Source organism: Lissotriton helveticus, chromosome 2_1 (assembly GCF_964261635.1).
Source record: "Lissotriton helveticus chromosome 2_1, aLisHel1.1, whole genome shotgun sequence".
Taxonomy (NCBI): Eukaryota; Metazoa; Chordata; class Amphibia; order Caudata; family Salamandridae; genus Lissotriton; species Lissotriton helveticus.
This window is the reverse complement of record NC_136059.1, coordinates 691,585,211-691,599,483: the sequence shown is the minus strand read 5'-3', so window position 1 is coordinate 691,599,483 and position 14,273 is coordinate 691,585,211. Positions and strand designations below refer to the sequence as shown.

General features: G+C 40.1%; 1 protein-coding gene across 3 annotated transcripts in view; it reads left to right on the top strand.

Annotated features, from left to right (window-relative positions):
- Positions 1-14,273, top strand: part of MCTP1 (multiple C2 and transmembrane domain containing 1) — a 2,466,151-nt gene that overhangs the window by 710,584 nt on the left and 1,741,294 nt on the right. For all 3 annotated transcript variants that reach the window (XM_078675397.1, XM_078675396.1, XM_078675394.1), the window contains exon 2: positions 342-456. In XM_078675397.1, coding sequence (XP_078531523.1) covers positions 396-456 — 61 coding nt within the window. In that variant the 5' untranslated portion in view covers positions 342-395. The remainder of the gene's footprint in view (positions 1-341; positions 457-14,273) is intronic.

Below are 14,273 nucleotides of genomic sequence, written 5' to 3'. Positions count from 1 at the left end.
ACTAAACGAGTTTTGAAAAGTTTATTTTAGTACACATATAGTTATGTGACAACAAGTCGTCTTCAGCATGCATACCTCTATTCCTTCACAAGATGTCATTGAGCTCTCATGAAAACGTGGTTTTATTTTTTTGTGAGGGCAGCCATCTTGCGCGACCTTTCCCCTCTTATGTGCTGGCATGCTGGCAGCAGGGCCAAACATATGCCCTCAGCGGAGGGCGAATGTTATTCAGACCCTTCTAAATGTCATCCTCCAGAGATAGAAAATGAAATGAAAAGTTTACTAATGATACTCTTGAAAGGTTGCAAAATGTCACTTATTATGTTTTTTTTACTTTTCAGAGAATAAATACCACCGAAACTAGTAATGCAGATCTTCCAATTCCAAACCTCGAAATGTACCAGCTGGACGTCACGTTAAAACAAGGCAACAATTTAGCCGCACGTGATCGTGGCGGTAAGATTTATTTATTTTTTGCTCTAAAATATTTTCACGTTTAGTAATGCTCATTATGTTTAAATCTGACTCTTTAATATCGGCACCATAAAAGTTTTACGACTGAGGTTTGCTTCTAAAAATATTTCTCGATTGATATATATAGGATTGAACTTAGAAGAGGATCTCTATATTGATTTATGAATATGAATGTAATATGATTCAAGATTAATTCTTAAAATTGTGGACAGTCCGAAAAAGGATTTGTAATGAGAAATGTGAGTTTTTAATGATTTTGAACACAGGGCATTTTATATAACTATCAATTGATGATTCTTCCTGGCAGCTAGATTTATTGGAATTTGCACTTTAGAGAAACATGCACTTGCCCCTAATTCCCTCTAGTGTGTATACACTATGCATAGAGTATATTATGCTCCAATTAACTTTTTGCGATTTTGTACATTGTCGGATGAGAAAATACATGCACTTTATGCGGATTTTGCACAACAAAATTCAATTGAACATAGACTGTGCAGTAACGTAAAGTAAAATACTGGCCATGCATAGGGTTTTTGGATTCAGAAGTGTAGGTAGACATGTCATTATGCTCTTTGCACTTCTATTGTAGAGAAATGGGCATGTGCCCCTTTCAATTGTAAGGTGCATATAAACCAAGTACAGATGACGACATGATACAAAGAATTGTGTGGAATTGTGCCCATTGCAACATGACCATATGCTGTTTCCGCAAGTTTTTCACAACACAGTCTGGCAGATTACAGAATGTGTAATCAAGTGCGGTAGAATATAGACTGACACAGGGGCTGATTAAGCTAGAACTTAATTTAACAAATTCCTGTGTGCAATATTTCAGAATGAGATAGTATGCTGCTTAATGTGGAAATAGTCATCAATCAGATTGTATTTCACTTTAATGGATTGTTCAGTCAATCAAGGTTTATATTTTATTTTATATTTATTTTTATTTGTGCCATTTATTTAACCGTATTTTAATTTGGTTTTATTTTATTGCAAGACAAGATTGCATATTAGAATCGATGGACTGACCCAAACAAATGACAGAAGCAAGAATGCTACAATGCAACACATGTTTGTTTAAAATTATTTGCACTGTCACTTCAAATTTTGGCTGTATAAAATGATCAAAATGGCGGCATGAATTTGTTGCGAAAAAGATAGTGGAGACGGTCGGAACATGTTAGCTCAAACCACAATAAACTCTACTTATAAGCAAGTCACAACGTGTTGGAGCCTGTTTAAATAAAGTAAACGGGTGTGTTGAAATATGTAAAGTAATTTAGCATGTTTTTACAGCACTACGTATGACCTTTTGGTTAATTCAGACTAAATGTACATTTGCATTCTCTTTATTATAAAAAGCAGAATAAAGTGTAATGCTTTTAAAAGACAATGATCAAGAATTGCACTGCAGAAGGAAATATTTTCTTTTTGATTAAGGATCAGGAAAAAGGAGGATCTCTCTGTCAAATTATCCTGACCAGGTGTCTATATAGTTTAACAAGAAAGCAAGCATGTAGGTATACTTTTCCTCTTGGAAATGAGCAGAGTGGTTGATGATTCTGATGTAGAGAATATAAGTAAACAAGATAATCTAAGCTAACATGTAAGCTACAAAAGAACTGGAAGGAGGAGGACTGCGGCAAAGTAAATAGTAATCCCTCCTAATAATTTCTGACAGAAGTTGGAAAAATTAGATCTGATGGGACCTTATTTGGAATGGTGTGCAGTTATGGTGTAGAAGTATAGTTTGTGAACACATGCTACATCATACAGTTTTAGAAATGAGTAGGTCGAAGCGGGGAATTGTAGAAATGGGTATGTCAAAGCGGGGTAAAGCTAAGACTTTATCATTAGTCAATGGTTTGTGGTGGTGATTGACTGGAGACAATGCAGCATGTAATGTGGAAATTACCTGTGTACAGCTTTCGAAGTTGAAGGCTGGTAAAAAGAATCCCAGTTCTCTTGCAGTACATCCCAGAAATTGACTAAACTACTTTTTAAATATTACTTTTAGATAAACTAGTAATTACTATCCTTTGTCAGTCATATTTAAAATTTACTGAGCAGAGAAATTAATTTAGTAGAAGAGGAATTGTAAAATATTTATATATTTAATGAGTGTGTTTTAAAAACGTCAATATTTTCTAAAACTCCTAGGATGAGACTGAAACAATACATTTATCATTGATGAGTGAACATTAAGTAGAACGGCTTGAATTCAGTAAAGTGAAAAGAGAGAGGATCCCTTGAGGTAAATCCTTTAAGGACTGGACCATAATCTTTACACCTCCAACATTCAAATGTCTTTCATACTCATACTTACACCATGAGAACAATATATAAACGGAAACTAACAAAATAGTTAAAAAATCATCAACAATTATATTTATTATTTGTTTGTATACAAAATATTATGATAAAAAACCGACTAAAGTCATACATTTAATAAAACCTCTACCACTTCATAGTAGACATTAGGAAGGATATACACATAAAAAAGATATAAACACAATACCCGCGCATGAAAACTACCTAAGTACAATGTTTAACAGTTTAGACATAAGAGCTTAGTCTTCACAATGTACACTTCCGTCATAACCTTTCCTTGTGATACTGGGAATGAGCTTTTTAAACTAAGGCCTCTTTTCACCAGTACTGAGTGACTGGATAGTGCAACTGAAGTTGAAGCGTCGACGCGTTTCGATGGTTTGAATTTATTACTCCATCTTTTCAAGACTTGAATTATTATGTACTCTTTCATATGTAGACAGTTTTCATGCAGTGACCTTCTGATATGTGGTGGTTTGGAGACCTCACTATGGAGAGTCTTCTATGAAATTGCTTGTCCCTTCTATTTTGGTGGAAGAAGGATATATCTATTTTCCAATCTTATAAATTCGGTAGAAGACCCCTCTGGTATGGGCACTTCAAAGAATCAGGCAGCTTTAGAAATAAAAATCCATAGAACGATCTTCACGTCAGAAATCAGCCTGAGATTTGTGGCTTTTCTTTATGATTTCCTGTCAGAAAATAATCTCGGCACCATCCTTTTCTTACTGAGGGCAGCCTCTGGATATGGCGTAATATTCTGCCCTGGTCCCGTGTAAAATTGGGGTCCAAATCTCCGTGTAATGCGGGTGCTCTGTTCTGCTGGTAACCGTCTGCTCTCTGAACCGCTGCCTTCAGTAAAGACTGGCCTTGAAGTGGTCTTGTGCCCGTGTTGCAGAATTGGCACGTTGGTTCATTTCTGGTTAATCACCTGACAAAATTGTTTGATTTGTGATGAATCACTTCATTTCCTTGAGCCTTAGGTCCATCATTTTTTTTTAAATGGCAACATCAAGTAGTGATTCAATTCATGGTGTGAGAGGTACAAGGTAAAAATTGGTGCACGCACTATATCTACTTGACTTCATTTAAAGGCTTTATCCTTCTCTGTTTTTTGTTTCCTTCTGAATTTTGTTTTGTTAATGTGAAGCTCAAAGCCCACCGGACTTCACAGCATGATACGGAGGTTGTGAGCAGGCATTTATGGAAGAAGCATTCCGAGTTTGATAGAGTTTCCACCCTTATGAACATAGTTAATAAGAAATGAAATGGTAACAATGTATGGAAACGAATGTTACATGTTTGAAAAGGGTTTTAAGTAACGCTAGATAAGGGTCATAACACTTCTCAGAGTCGTACAGTGATTATTTACAAAAAGATAAAGAAATATAGATACGTGAAAGGAGTGGTTAGGACATCCGAGTAGTCTAACAACAAGGTCAAATGTCCTGAAAGGTCAAGAGCCATATAGATGGTAGTGGAGCAGAACAGTGAAAGAGGAGAGAGATGGGGAATTTCAAAGGAATACAAATTAGGATAATTGTTGTAATGTACAACAAAAAGTTAGTACAGAAGTCAAAGGATCATTATGAAACATTAGGAGGATAGGCACATCACATTTTTACAGGGTATTAACATAAGAGAAATACTGAAGTATAAGTACAGGAAAGAAGATTGGGAGTTTTGGGAGTTTGCAGATAATTAAAAAAATAGGGCATGAAGGCAAACCCTGGGGTGGAAATAAGTGTAACACTATATTCTGACTAATCCAGCAAAGTGAGGTTTACAATAAGCTACAAGACCTCAGAGCAGAAGGTGGGGAAGCAGTATGACAGCAGTATTGGAGGTGGAGATAGCATATGTATTTATAACTAATACGTAGGCCGGTGGGACAGGGTTGGCCTCTAAAGCAGTGGAGGCGTACATGGGATTGAGGTGGATGACAAAGAAGAGAATAGGGCAATGATCAGGCAAAAACATCTGCAAAATGGTCATTACCATAAGCTGAAGAGGTCAGATGTTTCTCGATAATCATAGTTGACGCTGATTCTGGGCAAATCACTTAATCTCCCCGTGCCTAACAAAAATGAATATGTCCTCATGTAATGCGGCTGGTGCTATGTAAAGCGCTCTGATACCCGATTCGGGTCAAGATCGCGCTATATAAAACTCTGTAAAATAAAAAATACAAATAAAAAAATAGTTTTCAGTAGTTTCTTGAGTTATGCACATGTAGGGAATTCCATTTCACACTCAGCTAAAGGTGGACACCAAGTTAATGTGAAAGCTGCATAAAATAAGAATATTTTTGAGATCATATACAATTACAGAACTCAAGCTTAGTTTTGTTATTCTTTTGTTAATTTCTGTTTGAAAATATAATTCCACTTGTATCTTTTCTGAAGAGTGCACATCAAAAATACAATCTATAAAAATCCCCATGGTTAACTATCCAACATCGCTGTCTACATAGTAATTCCTCCTCGGTGACACACTTATGACCTTAATTTTTTTATGTCAGTAGTCATTTGATCAAACAACCAGGGTCGGACTGTCCTATAGGGCAATCGGGCACTGCCCGATGGGCTAGTCTGAAAGTCAGTCTGTGGGTCGATTTTCTGACTGTTTGCGGGCCTATTTTACAATCTACTGTGCTGGTGTTTACTGTTGATTTCCCACATTTCAAAGCAAACATTGCCTGCAGCAAGCTTAAATCCATGCAGTCATGTATACCATGTAAAATTCTCATACAGCGTTTATTTACAAGCTCGAAACTACCCCAATGTGCAAACATGGGCCATTTTTTCAACTATCCAATTCATTAATGAGGAACATTTTTGTGCCCGGGCCTATTTTCTGTCCCAATCTGAACCTGCAAACAACAGATTTCATTACTTGATAACTGAGTCTATTCTCATTCGTATCTATATATAGTACTTCTACAGCACAAACTTGGCCAAAAGGTAGTGGACCACTGTACAGGGTTAAAAACACAAGCATATAGTCAACAAGTGATAGGAGAAGTAACTGGGTTGTGGATGGTTAATACAATGTGATATAGTATTTTTCAAAGAGGTTAGTCTGCAACTCTTCCTAAATTAGAACAGCATTGGGGTGGTCTTTATAGAGATGGGGATGCTGGCCCAGATCAGGGTTGCTTACTTTGAAAAGGCCTGTTGCTTAGTCTCCAGTCTGATGGTGTACTCAGTGTAGGTGTGCCAGGAACCACTAGCAAAGGTGAGCCTGTCTGCAAGATAGGCAGGGGGTGCTGGGAATGCTGGCTTTGTAGATGATGCACCTGGTTGTGAAGATGGCACGATTCGGTAAGGGGAGCCCGTGGAGTTCCATCTGGATGGGGGTGATGTGATCATATTTCTTCAAGCCCTGGATGAGATTTGCTGCAGCCTGTGGGATGCCCTTCAGGGGTTTCACTGTGTAGTCTAGGAGGAAATGGAACAGAGCTCTAAAACCATCCAGATGAGAGAGTATGAGGACTCAAACAGAAGTTCTGAAGTGGCTCTCTGGAAGAAACTGTTATACTTTCTTTAGAAGAGAGAGCTAGTACCAGGTCATCTTTGTTTTTTGAAAATAAGGCCCTTGAAGGTGAGGATCATGACCAGGATGAATCCAAGTGATTTGGCATTCATAAAATGTGGGTTTCTAAGCTATCAAGGTTCTTGTCAATAAGCTAGGTTTGTACTGTTTCTTGTTTGCTGTTTTTGGCAAATAACAGAAATGTTGTCTTGGTTGAGTTAATTTTCAGGTGGATATGCAGAGGCTATTCAGATCTGGAAGATGTGCATCTAATGTCTGAGGAAATGGATGTTGGAAGCAGAGCAGACTTTCAAGTAGAGTTGTGAAGCAACAGCATCTGGGTGATTCTTGATCACCGTGCCACTGGATTCAAGATAGCCTGGCTGATAAGGGGTGATGCCTGGAAACCTGCCCCAGGATGCATGTTTACAGCCCAGTGAGAACCTGGCTTGGCAGTTCAGTCTGGACTGTTCCCATGAGGCACAGGGTCAATACTGATTTGCATATGACTGGGTTTGAACTGGGATGGCATGGTGAGCAAAAGAACAATGTATTTAGCCCAGATCTATTGACTGGGGGTGAATGTTTGATTTGCTCTGCATTCCGTCCATCATCTGTGTGTCTTTTTTTTCTCGCCCTAAGTGCGCCAGGTATGCCCAGACGTGGGTCCTAGCTCACTGGTCACTGGATTCAAGCTACCCTGGCTGATGAGGGGTGATGCCCCAAAACCAGTCCCAGGATTCTTGTTTGCGGTCCAGGGAGTACCTGGCTTGGCAGTTCGGTCTGGACTGTTCCCATGAGGCACAGGGTCACGACTGATTTGCATATGACTGGATCTAAACTGGAGTGGCCAGGTGAGCAAAAGAATGATGGACTTAGTCATGATCTATTGACTGGGGTGAATGTTTCATTTTCTCTGCATTCCGTCCATTACCTGTGTGTCTTTTGCTTTATCGCCCTTAGTGTGCTGGGTATGCCCAGAAGTGGTCCCAGCTCAATGTGCCACTGGATTCAAGCTAGTCTGGCTGATGAGGGGTGAAGCCCCAAAACTGGTCCCAGGATGCTTGTTTCGAGTCCAGGGAGGACATGGCTTGGCAGTTCGGTCCGGACTGTTCCCATGGGGCACAGGGTCAATACTGATTTGCCTATGGCTGGGTCTAAACTGGGGTGGCATGGTGAGCAAAAGAACAATGGATTTAACCCAGATCTATTGCCTGGGGGTGAATGTTTGATTTGCTCTGCATTCCACCTATCATCTGTGTGTCTTTTGTTATATGTGAGCAGAGCACCAAGGTCCTCCTGGTAAAGGTTTGACAGAAATTACCGTTTTTATGTGGCATTCCCCTAGACTGTTTGCCTTCTTTTACTGAACATGTTATTGTTGGCTGTAGGACTCTTCGTACTTTATTCCTGCTAACCAGTGGTAAAGTGCTTGTGCTCTCCCTTTTGAATATGGTAAAACTGGCATATACCTAATTGGAACAGTTACTTTACTTATAAGTCTCTAGTATATGGTACTACATGTATGCAGGGCCTGCAAATTAAATGCTATTAGTGGGTTGCAGTACTCATTGTGCCACCCAACATGGTGGCACTGTAAGGTATTCCTCCATCCCTACTCCTGCAGACTGGCGGTGCAATTATAAACTGCTATATGGACCTGAAAAAACAACCCTTTTGCCAGGTCTAAACCCAGAAGTGGGTCCTTCATAAGGGCAGAGGAGTGTTGCGCCAACCTACTGTGAGCTTAGAAAGTATGAAAAATAAAATGGTAATAAAATTATTTTATTACCATTTCATTTTTTACTCTGTTAGCCTGAGCCGGGTGTGAGGGTGGGATGGGGCCAATGGGCTATTGCTGCTGATTGGAAGAAAAGAGTGCTGGCCACTGCAGCGCTTACTTGTCAATCGCCGTCTGATGACAGATGGCGATTGACGAGGAAGCGCTTCGATTCATTGGAGGCATATTGTTTCATTTGTGGGACTCTGCACTCAATTTAAATTAAGGAAGTCTCTCGCCGCTTACTTGGAATTTATACTGACATTGTGTTCTTGGCACAACATTGACGGATTCTTGTTTCGGGGGCACACTGATTGCCACCTTATTGCTGGGGGCTCCACAATTTCTTGAACTTAGGTTCCCTTTCCCTGTCCTGAGGAAGACCCGTAGCTGAGGATATTACTTACCCTTTTTGCGTCTGGGTCGAAACGTCGATGAATTTCCCCGTCCCGTTGGGCCTGTACCCTATGTACCCCATCCCCCTACACTGGTCACAGATGAAACATCACTGTGCCTCTACAAAAAAATAAACGACTAATGACTTGAATGATATTCGGGGCAGGGATGCTAAGGCCTTAGTAGATACTATAAATTGTTAAAAATTTAGTTTTTCAATTTTTTCTGATACTCTTCTTTCACATGAGCACCAGCTTTTTCACTTTTCTTTTCACCCCTTAGTAGTAACCCCCCTTGTTTTGAAGAAAACTGTATGTTTTGAACTGAATTATGGATGATTGCCTATGAATAAATTAATGTTTTCTGGCATAACTATATCAGTGGGTACTGTTTCATTATCAAGGAATGTATTTTGGCTGTGTTTCTCATTTCTATTTCTGGATTTAATCGTTTTTTGAAGAAAATTATCAATATCGATTCTAACATTTAATAATATTGTCTAGGACCTATTGAATCCTAAGTCTGCGCCCCCTGACACAGAGCAGCCAAGACACATGAGGTCTGCTGGTCGTTAGGGTGCTCTGGAGTGCGGGGAGAAGTCGGGGCGGGGACCCGCTGCGTCCTGAGAGGCCTACATTAAGAATTCCCAGATCGCACTCAATGCAATGGCAAGGATTCAGGCACCTCTAAATGACCCTTGAGGACAGCCAGGTCCGGCAAGAAGCACTCCCCAGGCAGGCGACACAACACTGTATGGACTATATGTGCACCGGGTGTCCGCTTGACCACCCTATCGTCTTCGGACCCAGGGCATAACAATCCCTCTATCTACCTGTTCAAGGCACACAATACTTTGCTTCGATAAACATCAGGCTTTCTGCGGTCTCCAATAACCAGTATGCATTGACTCACAAACTGGTCATTTTGGCTGTATGGCATAGTGAGAGATAAGGTCACCATCTTATGCGCACTTGGACATTTGGAAAGCATACCCCACAACGGCCCTCGCAGCTTCCCCCCTAACAGGGGTGTGAGGAAGCCTGTTTCTCAAACTGATTGCCAGCATAAGTGAGACAGGTCAAATTTACGCATCTCACTCGGGTACATCATTGCAATAGGTAAGCCCAGAGCTGATAGGGTGCAGAACCAGCCAGGGGAAACGGTAACCCAGACCTCGCCTGTGGACAAAGACATGAAAAAGGTGACTCCTAAACCTACAGACCATGCAGACCTCTCCCATTGGTTCCATGAGCTAATGGTAGCAGTACTTGACATTAAAACCACACTGGGCTCTAAAATAGCTACACTTTGTGTGGACGCAGGATTTATACGTGAAGACCACAAAAAATTAAAGGCCGAGTAGAAAAGACAGAGTCGACGCTGGCTAGCTTACGCCCCATGGTGGTAACAGCAACAGGTATCATCAATTGGTGGAGGGAGAGAGAGTAGAGATCCTTTCAATCTCCTTTCAATAATTATAAATCAATGTGGAAAGGATCACTGGTCCTGCATAACCAAGGTCTGCAGGTGGATCGGTAGGTGTCTCCCAAATAAAAGACCCTCATACACGTGTTTTTTCAGAGTCGTGTAGCGGTATATGATGTGTCCCCGCTTCTTGTAACACGTGTCCGTGCGTAATCCTTGGGTCAGTTTTTGTTTGCACCCTCCGCCAGGAGGTTGTACCATTGGTTAAAACAGTAGTGATAGTGAATAAGTGAAATAGTGCTATAAAGGTGTTCTAAAATACCCGGACAGCCAGAGGTTCAACTTTAATATTTCTGGATTCGGGTAGAAGGTTAAGGCGTGTCGCTATGGAATTATATAGGAATTCAAGCGCACTAATCTTGTGAGGTTAAAAGTGGTCGACATGTTTCAGCCTTATCTGCCTGTTGGTCAGTCGGCTTTCCTCAGGACCATAAAGTGATTAAGTGAAAAAAAGGAAAAGGTAAATTTGTAACCTGATTCGTTTTGTGGTAGTAGGTCACATTGTACCTGTAATAAAAGAAAAGGGAGATAGTGCAACCACATTTGTAGCGAATAAGTGGGAAAAGACACTTCAGCAATGTACAATGACATAGAGACACAGTTGAGAATTATGAAGCATATTATTAAAAAACATATAATTAAAAGAGAGGTGTGCAATACTAAACTCAGAGTCACATTCATACTAAGCGTCAACTTACTCATTCTCAAAATTCTATGCGGAATATTGTGATGTATACATCCCAAAATCGCATTTAGGCGTCATGAGATCATTTCTTTACAGTGCCCTGATATTAAAAGCGCTATTTAATTTAAGGCGCAATTTCATTGTTACATTACCATGACGTCAAAGGCGCTAATAAATTTTACTGTGTCATCACGTTTATCTTAGACATTGGTATGACGATGTAATACCTGTTCGAGTATAGACTCTTACAATTATTTAAAAGTACATGCACTCGTTATTAGACGGTACTAAGCACTCGTTCTACATGTATTCTGAAAATCAAACATGTGCATACTGCCGCTATAGTATCTTTAAATGCGCACTCTGGAAAGCCTATTTAGAAAGAGATTCTATTCGAAAAGTAGGCACTTCTAACAAAAGTCTAAAACTAAGCAATACTCAATACAGAGCAGGGTCTTCACATGCGCTTATGCGTAACTAGACCTTATGGAATGTACCTCTACATTATGGAACCACGGCAGTTAGGGGGAGGCTTCACTGTTTTGGAGTGAGGAAAAAAGGAGTTTAGTAAAGGGGTTTTAATACTTGCTGTTTGCTCCATAACGAAAAGGACAATGCTCCTCGATACCTCTAGCCTTCAAACACCCGTCTAGCAGCTTGTGCTGTCTCTGCCCTTGGTGACCCGGAATCAATCGCCAGTGTGTAACTTGTCTTCTTTTATTGCTTAGTAATGGAAACTGAAGAGTTACTCGAGTGTTTATACTTATTAGTTGTACTAAATTGTTATACCTAATTTTCAGATGAGAATTGTAATCATTTCTAGCTTGGAAATAGATGACAAATGGAGTTTATGAGAATGTACTCTTTAGGCGCCCATTCGGAATTTTCTCATGATCAAAGAATGTTTGAAAATTCGTAATTCAGGCAAAATATCAATTATTTGCTAAGACATAACCACGGAACGGCATCATTCAGGCCCTCATTGTCTGTCTTAAGTCTGTGCACCCAACGTTGCTCTTTTTCAAATATAATTTTAGCTGCATTCCTGTCCACAGTTTCAAGGGTTTCCAGGATGACCCACTGTAGGTCATTCACAGAGTCCCCAGATTCTTTGTAGTGAGTTGACATTTTTGTGGTTGTTTTTTTACAGTTCACATTGCTGCGGTGTTCGCAAAGTCTTTGTTTTGCTTTACGACAGGTCATGCCAATATATCTCATTTGACACGGGCAAGTTATCATGTAAATGACATGGCTTGTGTTGCAGTTCGTATGTCTTTTTAATTTCCAATTGAAGTTGGGAAGCAGCTGTAATTCCTTTGTGGGTTTTGTAGTGTCACAGACTGTGCAGTTTCCACATGGGTAATGGCCTGTTACTGGACTGTTATTCCATAGTCCAGGTGTGTCTTTCTTTTTCTTAGGTGGGGGTCTCGTGTGCACCAGCAAGTCCTTGAGGTTGCGGCTTCTCTTGTTGGCAAACATCGGTTTAGGCCAATTCAGATTGTGAGATGTTACTATTCTCCAGTTTCTGTTGATTATTTTCTTCACTTGGTTGGTGACTGGGCTATAAGTAGTTACGCATGTGATCCTATCTTCCTTCAATTTAGCACACGTCTCTAGGAGTGCTTCTCTTGGTTGGTTGCGGGCACGTTTCTTGCATGTGTTGATCACCTTCTTTGGATATTGACGAACCAGTAGTTTGTCACATAGGTCATTCGCTTGACTTTTGTAGTCAGTAATTGAGCTGCAATTTCTACTCAAGCGAAGGAATTGGCTGTACGGGAGATTTTCCCGTAGGGGTCTTGGATGAAAGCTTTGAAAAGATAGCAGGCTATTCTTGGCCGTCGGTTTAAAGAAAGTACGGGTGTGCAAAGTATTGTCTTTAGAAAAGATGGTAATGTCTAAAAAATCTAAAGTACTTTCATTGGCAGTGTATGTAAATTTCAAGCATTCATCTTGAGTATTAAGCCAGCGATGAAAGTCCGTCAAGGTTTCCTTATCACCCTTCCAAATTAAAAAGATATCATCTATATATCTCTTCCAAAAGAGAATATGATGAAGAAAGGGATTGTTCTCATTCTGAACGAAGGTGCGTTCAAAGGTGCTAACGTACAACCCCGCCACACTTGGGGCAAATGTACTGCCCATAGATACTCCATGGCGTTGAAGGAAGAGGGTGTCTTTGTACTGGAAGAAATTTTCCATTAGAGCTAATCTACAGCACTCCAAAACAAAATGTCTGGTACCGTCTAATAACGAGTGCATGTACTTTTAAATAATTGTGCATGTACTTTTAAATAATTGTAAGAGTCTATACTCGAACAGGTATTACATCGTCATACCAATGTCTAAGATAATCGTGATGACACAGTAAAATTGATTAGCGCCTTTGACGTCATGGTAATGTAACAATGAAATTGCGCCTTAAATTAAATAGCGCTTTTAATATCAGGGCACTGTAAAGAAATGATCACATGACGCCTAAATACGATTTTGGGATTTATACATCACAATATTCCGCATAGAATTTTGAGAATGAGTAAGTTGACGCTTAATATGAATGTGACTCTGAGTTTAGTATTGCACACCTCGCTTTTAATTATATGTTTTTTAATATTATGCTTCATAGTTCTCAACTGTGTCTCTATGTCATTCTACATTGCTGAAGTGTCTTTTCCCACTTATTCGCTACAAATGTGGTTGCACTATCTCCCTTTTCTTTTATTACAGGTACAATGTGACCTACTACCACAAAACGAATCAGGTTACAAATTTACCTTTTCCTTTTTTTCACTTAATCACTTTATGGTCCTGAGGAAAGCCGACTGACCAACAGGCAGATAAGGCTGAAACATGTCGACCACTTTTAACCTCACAAGATTAGTGCGCTAGAATTCCTAAATAATTCCATAGCGACACGCCTTAACCTTCTACCCGAATCCGGAAATATTAAAGTTGAACCTCTGGCTGTCCGGGTATTTTAGAACACCTTTATAGCACTATTTCACTTATTCACTATCACTACTGTTTTAACCAATGGTACAACCTCCTGGCGGAGGGTGAAAACAAAAACTGACCCAAGGATTACGCACGGACACGTGTTACAAGAAGCGGGGACACATCATATACCGCTACACGACTCTGAAAAAACACGTGTATGAGGGTCTTTTATTTGGGAGACACCTACCGATCCACCTGCAGACCTTGGTTATGCAGGACCAGTGATCCTTTCCACATTGATTTATAATCATTGAAAGGAGATTGAAAGGATCTCTACTCTCTCTCCCTCCACCAATTGATGATACGTGAAAAGCAGCGTGCAGCTGTGGGAGTTTAAGAAATCAAAAACACGAGTCCTCTGAATAACAGTCCCCTGTGATAATTGATCATGGCTGGGAGTTTTGGACTCAGTTATACTAGTGAAGAAATAGAAGCAATACTTGCCAGACCACCACTACTCATGGAAGGCGACCTTTCTCAAACTCTTTCTTCTACCGAAGAATGGGACGAGTTAAGTGAAATGAAAAAGGAACAAGTCAGAACGGCTGTGCACGGCATTATAATGACCGAGTACCTTCGGGTCAATGC